This window comes from Vulpes vulpes, chromosome 1 (genome assembly GCF_048418805.1).
Source record: "Vulpes vulpes isolate BD-2025 chromosome 1, VulVul3, whole genome shotgun sequence".
NCBI classification, from domain to species: Eukaryota; Metazoa; Chordata; class Mammalia; order Carnivora; family Canidae; genus Vulpes; species Vulpes vulpes.
In genome coordinates this window covers 146,620,894-146,634,175 of record NC_132780.1, presented here as the reverse complement: position 1 = coordinate 146,634,175, position 13,282 = coordinate 146,620,894, and the positions used below count along the sequence as shown (strand labels likewise).

The window sequence follows — 13,282 nt, the reverse complement described above, 5'->3', positions numbered from 1 at the left end:
GTCATGCTTAAAAATCTATTGTGTACAGTATTTCCCATATTCATTAGTGAATCCAGAATATTTTGATCAAGTTACATTTAAATAATTACACAGATATTAATCTAAATAAACAATTCCACCTCCCTGGTTCTCAACTGTAAACAAAAGTGATCTCAATGGAAACGTATAGTTATAAAATTCCAATGTTTCAGACATTCAGTAATTTATTTTTTTCAGTAATTTAATATTAAAAATATTAGAATATTTAACATCATGTAACATAAAATAGAGGAATATATTGCTATAACATTTCCATCCTGATGTTTTAGCAATACAAGCACATTTCCTCTACAAGTCTCTTAAAGTTTGTGTTTTCAGGAGAATCTATTTAAGGTAACAGAAGCAGATTTTACTTTTATGGGAAAAATTTAATAATAATTCTTGTGACTGTGTTCTTTGAGCATGACACAATTCAACCAAGCATACAAATGTTCTCACTATTGATAAGCCTCAGTAGTTAAAACCACTTCCCAGGAGAATATAAAAATAAAAGGATTCTCTCTTTTCTTATTTGGAAACACCTGACTTTAAAAAGATCTGGTGACATTTATTTTTTTTCCTAAGAAATTCCACCATGAAGATTCATCTCTTTTTCTTTATTCTGCTCTTTTGGGTCACAATTTTACCAGGTAACATGAAATGTTTATGGACTTATTTGTGCTAATGAATTTGAGGAGACATAAGTTGTTTCTTGTTAAAAGTATAGTAATATAGGGATTAAAACATTTTTATATGAACTGCAATGTGGTACTCTGGCTTGGACCCCAGAAGAGGAAAAAAAAATGTTTTTAAAAGACAATAGTGGGAAAACTGGTGAAATGTGAATAAAATTTACAATTTAGTTGATAGTATTTTATCAATGTTCATTTTTTAGTTTTGATAATGTAAGCATGGTTATGTGAGATGTTACCATAATGAGAGTTTTGCCTCTATTACCTTTGCAACTCTTCTATAAATCTAAACTGACTTCAAAATAAAAAGTTTAAAACAATTAGATAAATGCCTTAGTCTTGTCAGCTTTATCCTGAAGCAATTTGTTAGAATTTATTCTTACTGGAAGAAAAATATTCTGTATGATAAACAACAGATAAGGGATAGATGGTTCAGTGCCAGAGAAAGATCTATTTAGCTTTTCCTTCCTTTCGTTCTATACCAGTATAATACTTCCAGTGAGCAGAAGCCTTTCTTACTCTTCTGCTCTAGGTATACAGACAAATCATGTCCTTTGTTAGCTTTTATATATACAGTCCTGGTCACTACCTTTCTGTCTTTGAGTGCTATAGATCACATGGATGTTGAGTATAACACCTTGTACGCAAGCTGTTTTTCATGAGTTTTTTTTCTACCCTCAAAGGCTACCTTTTCACACCAATTATGTAACAAGATTCTCTCCTCCTGAGTTAATGTGTAAGTATGACTTGTAAGGAAATATAATAATACATTTTGGAAAAGAAGAGATCATTGAGTCTACTACCTCCTTTTTTAAAGAAATTCAGATGAAAGGATTAGCTCAAGTTTACCTAATTGGCACTAAAATTAGATTAAAATTTTACTACTTTCAGAAAATATTCTTTTTAGTTCCTGGCTGATTTCATTAGCCCCAATAGACATCATAATAGAGGCCTAGGAGAGTAAATTAGCTTATTCTTTCATTATAAATATTATATAATCATATTGATGATCTAAAAATATATACACAATTAACTGATAAATATCATTTAAAAATTGCAAGTGGGTAAAATTCTAAATAAAGACCAAGCATCACTAAGTAACAAAAAATTACAATCCATTGTTCATATAACTAAGAGAATATAACTTCCTTTCTCTCTGTTCAAAAATTCCCTCCACTCAAAAATTCAAAAAGATCTTTGGATTTTTTTCCCAGCTCTTTCTAGAAAGGGCCAAAAAGAAATTCTATACAGATTCATACAGCTTTTAACATGTGATAAATCTTTTTCTTCTTTTAATTTCAACAATAGCTAGCATGAATAGATCATTATGTCAAGCTTTTTTCTGTTTTAGTAACTTATTTTTTCTTTGTAAGAGCTATATCAGGCGTATCTACCAATAGTGAAAGCTATTCATACATCAACAAACTGGAAAAATCATGTGTCCTGTAGACTTAGAGAATAAAAACCAATTGGGGATACAGTAACATAGATTACAACATCAGTGTTATTAACTTTTTGTATATTTTTTCTTTTATTTTCAAAGGGAAGCCATTGTCCTTGTTAATCACATATCAACCAAACTTTTAGAACCACATTACTGACAAAAAAAATCTCAAAGTAAAAATATATATATATGTCAAGTTACATATTTTTTTCTACAATTTTAGAAAAGTTATGATAGGAAACATAGACATTGTAAAAAATAATAAAGCAATAAGGATGTTGTCTTTCAACTTACAGTTCATCATATGGTAGTTGATTTAAATTGCATACAATGTTATATGTATGACTCTTCTAGAGTTCTTCAGTTGTTTTTCACATCTCACCTGCAAAGTATAGAAGTCCTTACTCAAAATTGAGGTAGTAAACCTCATTCTTTTTTCCAACTTGGACGCTTACAGATGAAGAGATGTCCAGATATAAGCCACTAAACTCTCTACACAGGAAAATTTCCACTGAAGTCACTTCACTTTCCTCTTCATTTTGAGAGGTTATAAATGCACCAAACGTCTAGAACTGGGATGTTGTTTCACTCTCATGTATTGTTTTAGTTTATCTGCCACATTGAAAAAAATTGTTATTGCCAATAATCACTTCTCTTCAAATCTGACATGTACTTTGAATGTGGGATAGTATAGCTTTTTTTTTTTTAAGATTTTTTTTATTTATTCATTTGAGAGAGAGAGAGCAAGTAAGCAAGATCATGAGCAGTGAGGAAGGTCAGAGGGAGAGGGAAAAACAGACTCCTTGCTGAAAAGGGAGCTCAATGCAGGACTTGATCCCCGGACTTCAGAATCATGACCTGAGCAGATGTCCAACTGACTGAGCCACCCAGGTGCCCCTAGGATAATATAATTTTGTGTTGAAAGAATAGTCATTATTCCCCACCCCTGCCCCCCATTTTCCAAGAAGCTTAATGGTAGCCTAAATAACAAAATAACAGGTGAGTGAAAATAAAAAGAAATTATAGGTTGAAAAATATTCTAGGAAATATCTTGCGCATTTCTGACTTATATGTTAGGTAAAACCTTATGTATTGTTTAAAGAAATTCCCTAGCATATGAACATGTTGATAGATGCAATCTGAATGATACATATGAAGTGATTTTATGAAAGCAGTGTAAAGAGACTTACTTTCCTGAAAGTGATCAGAAGAGACTTCAGAGAGAAGACAGTATTTGAACAATATATCTGAAGATGGAGATAATATGTTTGGCTTATCACGGCATCACTAGAAAAATAATTTTAATCACTTAAAGCAGTGTTTTCAATTAGAGGCAACTTTCCCCGCAAAGGGACATTGTTCAATGTCTGGAGACCTTTTAAATTGTCACAACTGGTACTATTGGCATCTAGTGAGTGGAGGCCAAGGATGTTGCTAAACATTCTTAAATCAACAGGATAGTATCCCAAAGCAAAGAATTATTCAACTCAATAGTGTTTAGGGTGAGAAACCCTGCACTTAGGGATTGGTTTAGAGCTTAACAGGGAATATATATTATAGTTGAATGAGTGGGTGGGGGCTTACAAGGATGAATATTAGATTCAAAGACACAGGCCTGAGGAATACACATATGTAGGGCTCAAAGTGAGAAAAAGAAGATAATATTTTTAGAAAGGTGAAAAAGCCAAAGAATGAATAAGAGAAGGAGTGAGGCCAGTTTAGGGTGGAGTACTGAACAACACGGTGATAAGTGTGATAGCCCTCTTGTCTAAAATGAGTATAATTCAGGTTTCTGTCACTGGCAATTCACATGGGTTTGAAAACAGTAACTCCTCAGAAACTGTACAATAAATGATGACATTTAGAAGGTAACATTTACTCTGCACAAAGTAACTTTTTTTTCTGCTGTTAATTGTGTCATATTTTTCATTGCTTCAATTATAGTGAGAAGAGAGCTAATTTTAATAGAAGAGCTAGTTTTATATCAGCTATTTATACTAATAATATAGATAATGTAGCTCTGGGTCTAAGTATTCACTAAGAAGTATCACAACTCATCACCAACTCTTGGAAACATAGACTACATGTCTAGGTAGAAAGGCCTGGTCTTTAAAGGTACTGATTGGAACACCAAACCTAATTAATGGTTGAATTAGTGGCAAAATTTATTTGCTTTCATACTATGAACATAAAAAATATTTGTCTGCCTTTTGGTCAGTCATTGGCAATATTTAGAATTCTCTCTCACCAGTTTCCCTCAATCTCACTATAGGAGTAAGATGATTTCTTATCAAAAGTGATATGTCTAAAAAAATACTTGAAAACATAGGTTTTCTGAAAACACATGGGTCAACACTTATGGTGAAATATAAAATTAAAGTATTTTTGGTTTGGAATGAATCTTACAATCTATTAGACCAATGTCTTCCAATTCCCCAAGTATCTCCAGCTACTTTAATTTTAACTTTAAGTGAAAGTCAATCTACAAGCTACAAGATAAAACATGTAGTTCAGAGTACTGGCAATATTAGAAATCATGTAATTCCCAATAATGGCTGGCCTCACCTTCTAATTATTCCCATTTTTTTAACCAATGCTGTCTTCAGACATGTGTCTAAGGTAGATAATTTCTTTGGTGAAGTAAATCCCAAAATACCCAGGAGAGTTGTATGAATTCAGACAAATTGCTTAACATTGCTTCTCACTCAACATTTTGGCAAAGTAAAATCAAGCTGCAGTAGAAATATGTTGAAGAACCAAGAAAGTAAAACATTTTGTCTAAATAATGTTTGTGAGAACAGAAAAGGGGAGCTTAAATTCAATTGGATAATTGTGGAGAGAATGTCAATTATGAGCACTTTTTAAACTGTTGATTTGGGGAACTATACTTGAGTTACTACACAGTGACTTGTAAGGAAGCAGGCTGGCACATCTAACTTAGGTCCAAGACACTTTCTGATTTTCAGGATTTTCTCTTGCACCAAGGGATGGTACCTTCACCTAAACTTTCCTCACTAAGATTTTCCCAGTCATTAATTAAAAGGGAGATATTTTCTTTTGGCCTACACAATAATTTTCTACTTCTTGGACTTTCTCCCTTTAAAATATAGGTGTGTTACAGCTAAATTGTTAATTTCAGTCATTCTTTCCTTCTTACAGCCACAAAGAAATATCCCCAATATGGTAGCTTGGATTTGAGGCGACAGTGCAGAAAGGGTAATGGCCGATGTAGACTTGAGTGCCATGAAAGTGAAATTAGAATTGCTTTCTGCATGCGACCTGCAACTCATTGCTGCTTGCAGAAGTAAAGCTGACAGAAGACAAGAAAGAGATACATGCTCCAAGAAGAAAGAACCAGTGTTACTAAGTCTTCTCAGAATATTCTTCAAGGCCTGTGTATCTCAATTAAATAAAATTTAATATTGAGCCATTCAGATGTGGTTCTATGTCACACATGTATCTGGTGCCTTTATATTGCATTTTCTCTTGATCTCTTGGTGCCAGAAGTAAGCAGAATTTATTTTATGCAAGTTCCTCAAGAACTCTTCAAAGTTCTATGTGCTATGTGTTGGTTGACATAAGTAATACCATAAGAAACCCTAGGTCAAAGAAATGGGAGAAATGTATTTCTGCAAGCCTCCAATAGAAATGTGCTTTAAATTTTATCTTTAAACACTGCTCTATAGATTTTTCCATGGAACAATATAAATCCATAGGGCTTGTGAGACTAGATATTGAGAGTGCAGATCCTGCTCATGAGAGAAAGAGAAGAGAATAATCAGTATAAGAACAGAAGAGCTAAGGTAATCGCAATGAGGTCCAATTTCTATCCTTATTATTTTCTAAAGATTTGTCTATTTGAGAAAGAGAGAGAACACGAGTGGAGTTGCAGAGGGAGGAGAGAGAGTCTCAAGCAGACTGTACTGAGCATGGAGCTGAATGAGGGGCTCTATCTCATGACCCTGAATCATGATCTGAGCTGGAACCAAGAGTCAGACTCTTTTTTTTTTCTCACCACCCAGGCACCCCTCTGATTATTTATTATTTAGTGGAGAAAAAAAATGTGTATCAGAAAAAAAAAGAGTGAGTAAAAATGAAAGAGAAGAGTGCCATGAAGGTATTACATTTTTTGATGAAGAAAGACAGAAACTATGGCTAACAACTGAGTTGGGCTCCTCAGTCCTGAGATGATCCTGTCTGAGGAAACACCCAGTGACAGAAAGGAGGAGTAACCTGCATTTTCAGCTCCACTCAGCCTGAGTTCCTCTTGCTACTTCCTCTGAAGGGCCACAGTATTTTCCCCTACAACATTCTTAGCAATGCATATGTATCATACAGTTGCTATTTGAAAATGCATATTCTACTTCTTTTATGAGTTTAGGAATACAGCTTAGTTATTGGTATTAATTTGGAACTATTTTTTTTTATAAAAAACATCATCAGTAGCATAGCAAAGACATAAAACAGTAACTTCCCTTCCCCCAAAATAAAATTGAACATATTTTTTATCATTTAACTAAGTAAAATGAAATTTATTTTGTGGATATATGTGACCCAGTCTTGGACTCAGAGGAGATGAGAAGTCAGAGTTTCCAGGCCTCACCCTCTGGATATATTTATTCTTCCTTCCTTCCTTCTTTCCATCATCCTTACTTCTTTTCTTTCAGGTGTGAAACTAATTGTGATTTGACAATTCTAAACATCACAAAGTGCTTACTGTAGCGTAGTTGCCATTTGCCATCTCTTGATGTTTTTATTACGGCATTTCTTTACATCTTCTAAACGCAAATATGAGATACAGGGGTTCGTGTTCATACCAAGCATTATGTATTATGGTGACATGCACAGAGAAAGGAAGAATTTTTCTCTATTTAGATAAAGTTTTTTGATATATTTCCATCATAAGGGGCTATTACTTTTTTTGTTTTATTTCAATAAAAATATGAGTTCCCATTATGAAGCAATTACTTTCTAAGCACACATTGGAGACTCACATGCATTATCTTTCACATATTTTAATAATGTAAAATAGACTTTGAGTTATCAATGTGTTCCTTGCAATAATATTTATATTGCAAGTATAATAAATAAAAAGTATTCAAAAATATTTTATAGTATTTATTTAAACAGAATTTTTCTACCTGAAAACTATTGACTTTTTGACCCAGACAATTCTTTGTTGTGGCAGCTATCCTATGCACGTATCTGCAGCAATAGGATATTTCTTATTATCCCTTACCCACCAGATGCCAAAGCACCTCTTCCCCTAATGTGACAATCAAAAATGTCTATCTACATTTTCCAATATCCCCTTTAGAAGCAAAAATCACTCCTGATTTAGAAACACTAGCTTATAAATAAGCATCCATTCTCACAGAAATTTAAAAATTTAAAAAAAATGGAAATAAAAAAATCAATAATGTTTTCAGGCAACACATTTTCTGTGTCTTATGAAAACTATTTGAAATTTTCATATTTTATTACATATGGGCTAGAGATGATATATTGGTGATCCTGAAAAAAAAATTAGCCCAACTTTTGAATAATAAATATATTAGCCATATTGAGAAGAAATTAAATGTTTGATTTTATCTTACCCAACCAGACTATCATTGTATCAAGACCTATAATTTAGAATTGAGAAGCTTAATATAATATTAATATGGAACAAATAAGAATTGTGTTTTTTATTGGCCACCAAGAAGCAGTAGATGATAGGAGGTTTTCTGGGAGATACCCAAGACATCTCTGCATTTGAACTAATCTGTACTGGTAGACCCTCCAATCCTCAGTGCTTAAAAGAGAAAACCAAAACCATCTACATTTCTGAACTGGTCTCTCCTTGTATGGCTCAGTGTATATTCAATCTGCCAGCCTTCCTTCAGCCCAAAGAATTAATATGACAAACTTGAAGGAGAATATAAACCTATGGGCATCAACTATGACATTAATATTCTTCCCTGCAGAAACCTTTTAACTGTGTGCTGTCTGTGATATTGACTAAACATTTTAGAAGCCCTTTTGATAAAGTTCTGCATCCTATTTCCTTAGAAAGAGGGGTCACTAATTATTCATATTGACCTCAGAATTTGTTTACAACAACTAAAAAGGAAACAAAAGGACAAAAGCTAAATCCTCACATAAGGAACAATTTCTGGCAAATCTCTTGCTCATGCATTGTAACTTTCATTGGATTAACTGACAAAACAACTAGATAATATTAAACTGCAGTTGATCCTTGAACAACATAAGTTTGAAGTGTATGAATCCATTAATATGTGGATTTTCTTAGATAAATACAGTATAGCACTACAAATGTATTTTGTCTCCCTTATGATTTTAATAGCATTTTCTTTCCTGTAGCTTAACTTACTTTATTGTAAGAATACAGTATATGATATATATGGCATACATAATACATGTCAATTGACTTTTTATTATCCATAGGCTTCTAGTCAACAGTAGGCTATATGTAGTTAAGTTTGGGGGGAGTCAGAAGTCATATGTGTATTTTCAACAGTGTGGGACGATGGGAGGTGGTGGTCAATGCCTCTAAGTCCCGCATTTTTCAAGGGTCAACTGTAGTTAGCTCTAAAGAGCTGAAAGTTTTACATTTTTCTCTCATTTAGTCCAGATTTGAAATTTCCATGCAGTGTATTTTCCTTCAGTTTTAGCTTTCTATGAATCTCGATTTGTAGTGACCCTGATGAAAAGGGTCAACACCACCAGGTGTTGGGTATTTTTATTGTAGTTAATAGCTCAATACACTCCTGAATCAGTTAAAAGCATGCTGTTGAAATGAGGTCTATCATCATCATATTCCCATATAGGACTAGGAGCAGAAGATATCACACATTCAAATCTGTTCCATTTTAGTATTTATTACATCTCAATGTCCTTGGACAAGGACAAAGTCTAATTCTAATAGTAATTTCCTCAGATAACATCTGACTAATAGCTTGCTTCTTCTTGGGTATGATGTTGCAGGTTGGGATTTGAAAATAAAAAAAAAATTACAGCTCCTATCTTAAGGAACTGATATTTACTTATTACAAACTGAGTTTTAAGTAACTATACACTTTGATAGAGTTAAAAAAAATGAGTAAGACATGAGATCTTCTTCCAAGAAGAGCAATGTCAATTCATAACACTGACAATATGTTAGAGATTGCATTCCACACCCCCTCTCTCATTTATTTACTAATTCAATAGGTACTCCTTGAGAACCTACTATGTGTAGCCATAATGTAGTAAGATTGGGATACATCAATATACAAAACAGACAATATTTCCTATCTTTGTGGAGCTCATATTCTAGAAGTGGAGACAAATGTAGACAGTAAAGATAGTAAATAAGCAAATTTCTGTTAGAAGAGTTAAGGGACTCAAAAGTGACATTTTAAATAGGATTTTTGAGGAGGCTTTTACTGAAAAGTTATCATTTAAGCAAAAAATTGACAGAGGCCAAGAAGCATCATGGAAACACACGATATTGATGGAGAATGCCTGTGAAGAGGCCTAGAGAAGAATGAGTTGGGAGGAGAGTCCTGTGTGAGCTCGTCAGAAACGATATGTTTTGGCAGATTACCCAGAGTTTTTTTAGGAATGAGAAGGGATCTTAGCCTTCTATTCTGAGTGGACTTTAACCAGAGGAAAAACATGAATTGAATTTTGTTTTTGTTTTGTTTTGTTTTGTTTTGTTTTTTAAAGCCTCTGAAATGCTTTCCTGAGTTAGGAGATATTAATGTAATATAAATCATACATTATGGTAGCTCAGTCCAAGGTGCTAACAATAAAAACAATGAGGAATGGTAGGGTTCTGGATATGTTAAAAAGAATTAGCCAGATTTCATGAAAGATTTTCTTTCTTTAACCTACTTTCTAATCTGCTCTATTCTATTCTTCACCAAACCTCTTGAAAAACAGCCAAGACTCATAATCTCCACTCTCTGCCCCATACATTAACCCACCCATCAATTAACTGAAATCTTCTTACTGAGGTTTTAATTCTTCATCTTGTGGATTGCTGCACACTGCTTAAGTTGATCACTGTTTTGACAAGTATCTGACAATTATTAGATGGTCTCTAAATGGATGGAGTGGCTTCTAGTACCTTTTCCCTGAGTCCCTTTTCTTCTTGTTTTATATGCTTTCCTGAGATTATCTTGTTTGCTGTAATGACTTCTGTGATCAACAAATATTTTTTTCTCAATCTTCCCAAACCATAAAGTTGTATTTATTCCTGGTTGGAGAACTTATCTGCCTGGCCTCCAAATTCCTTAATCTCAGTATATCCGAAATAGAGCCCTGGGTAGCACTGACATTTTCACAATATTAACTTTCCAATCCATGAGCATGGGATATTTTTCCGTCTGTGTCTTCCTCAATTTCTTTCAGAAGTGTTCTGTAGTTTTTAGGGTATAGATCCTTTACCTCTTTGGTTAGGTTTATTCCTAGGTATCTTATGCTTTTTGGTGCAATTGTAAATGGGATTGACTCCTTAATTTCTCTTTCTTCAGTTTCATTGTTAGTATATAGAAATGCCACTGATTTCTGGGCATTGATTTTATATCCTGCCACATTGCTGAATTGCTGTATGAGTTCTAGCAATCTTGGGGTGGAGTCTTTTGGGTTTTCTGTGTATAGTATCATGTCATCTGCAAGAGGGAGAGTTTGACTTCTTCTTTGCCAATTTGAATCCCTTTTATTTCTTTTTGTTATCTGATTGCTGAGGCTAGGACTTCTAGTACTGTGTTGAATAGCAGTGGTGAGAGTGGACATCCCTGTCATTTTCCTGATCTTAGGGGAAAGGCTCCCAGTTTTTCCCCATTGAGATGATTATTTGCTGTGGGCTTTGTGTAGATAGCTTTACAGATGCTGAGGAATGTTCCCTCTATCCCTACACTCTGAAGAGTTTTGATTAGGAATGGATGCTGTATTTTGTCAAATGCTTTCTTTGCATCTACTGAGAGGATCATATGGTTCTTGTTTTTTCTCTTGTTGATATGATCTATCATGTTGATTGTTTTACGAATGTTGAACCAGCCTTGCATCCTGGGGATAAACCCCACTTGGTCATGGTGAATAATCTTAATGTACTGTTGGATCCTACTGGCTAGAATCTTGTTGACAATTTTTGCATCTGTGTTCATCAGAGATATTGGTCTATAATTCTCCTTTTTGGTGGGGTCTTTGTTTGGTTTTGGAATTAAGGTGATGCTGACCTTATAGAACGAGTTTGGAAGTACTCTATCCTTTTCTATCTTTAGGAACAGCTTCAGTAGAATAGATATGGTTTCTTCTTTAAACGTTTGATAGAATTCCCCTGGGAAGCCATCTGGCCCTGGACTTTGTGTTTTGGGAGGGTTTTGATGACTGCTACAATTACCTCCCTGGTTATTGGGCTGTTCAGGTTTTCTTTCTTCCTGTTCCAGTTTTGGTAGTTTGTGGTTTTCCAGAAATGCGTCCATTTCTTCTAGATTGCCTAATTTATAGGCATATAGCTTCTCATAATATGTTTTTAAAATCATTTGCATTTCTTTGGTATTGGTTGTGATCTCTCCTTTTTCATTCATGATTTTATTAATTTGAGTCTTTTCTCTTTTGTTTTTAATAAGGCTGGCTAATGGTTTATCTATCTTATTAATTCTTTCAAAGAACCAACTCCTGGTTTTGTTGATCTGTTCTACAGTTCTTCTGGTCTCTATTTCATTGAGTTGTCTCTTCTCCTGGGTGTAGGTTTTATTTGCTGTTCTTTCTCCAGTTCCTTTAGGTGCAAAGTTAGCTTTTGTATTTGATTTTTTTCCCAGTTTTTTGAGGGATGCTTGTATTGAGATGTATTTCCCTCTCAGGACTGCTTTTGCTGTATCACATAGATTTTGGAAAGTTATATCTTCATTCTCATTAGTTTCCATGAATCTTTTTAATTCTTCTCTAATTTCCTGATTGACCCTTTCATCTTTTAGCAGGATACTCTTTAACCTCCACGTGTTTGAGATTTTTACAAATTTTTTCTTATGATTGAGTTCAAGTTTCAAAGCATTGTGGTCTGAGAATATGCAGGGGAGAATCCCAATCTTTTGGTATAAAGTTGCATTTGGATGTAAAGTTTGCAAATATCTGTGAAACCCATCTGGTCCATTGTATCATTTAAAGTCCTTGTTTCTTTAGTAATGTTGTGCTTAGAACATCTGTCATTTGTAGAAAGGGCCGTGTTAAAGTCTCCCAGTATAAGTGTATTATTATCTAAGTATGTCTTAACTTTGGTTATTAATTGATATACTTGGCAGCTCCCATATTAAGGGCATAAATATTCATGATTGTTAGGTCTTCTTGTTGGATAGATCCTTTAAGTATGATATAGTGCCCCTCTTCATCTCTTACTACAGTCTTTGGGATAAACTTTAATTTATCTGATACGAGGACTGCTTCCCCTGCTTTCTTTTGAGGACCATTTGAATGGTAAATGGTTCTCCCTTTTATTTTCAGGCTGGAGGTGTCCTTAGGTCTCAAATGAGTCTCTTATAGATAGCAAATAGATGGATCTTGCTTTTTTTATCCAGTCTTAAACCCTGCACCTTTTGATGGAATCATTAAGCCCATTCACGTTCAGAGTTACTATTCAAAGATATGAATTTAGTGTCATCATAATACCTATTTAGTCCATGTTTTTGTGGATTATTTCTTTGGGCTTCCTTTTTCTTTTACAGAGTCCCCCTTAATATTTCTTGCAGAGCTGGTTTGGTGGTCACATATTCTTTCAGTTTCTGTCTATACTGGAAGCTGTTTATCCCTCCTTCTATTCTGAATGAGAGCCTTGCTGGATAAACTATTCTTGGCTGCATGTTCTTCTCATTTAGAACCCTGAATATATCCTGCCAGCCCTTTCTGGCCTGCCAGGTCTCTGAGGAGAGGTCTGCTGTTAATCTAATACTTCTCCCCTTAAAAGTTAGGGATCTCTTGTCTCTAGCTGCTTTAAGGATTTTCTCTTTCTGTTTGAAATTTGCAAGTTTCACTATTAGATGTCAAGCTGTTGAACAGTTTTTATTGATTTTAGGGGAGGGGGTCTCTCTATCTCCTGGATCTGAATGCCTTTTTCCCTCCCCAAATTAGACAAGTTCTCTGCTAT

The 13,282-nt window shown here is 34.2% G+C and overlaps 1 protein-coding gene across 1 annotated transcript; it reads left to right on the top strand.

Annotated features, from left to right (window-relative positions):
- Nucleotides 1–613: 613 nt before the first annotated feature.
- Nucleotides 614–5,462, top strand: DEFB110 (defensin beta 110). The gene is made up of 2 exons (XM_025991223.1): nt 614–668; nt 5,314–5,462. Exons 1-2 carry the CDS (start codon nt 614–616, stop codon nt 5,460–5,462), a joined length of 204 nt encoding a protein of 67 aa, XP_025847008.1.
- Nucleotides 5,463–13,282: the final 7,820 nt, after the last annotated feature.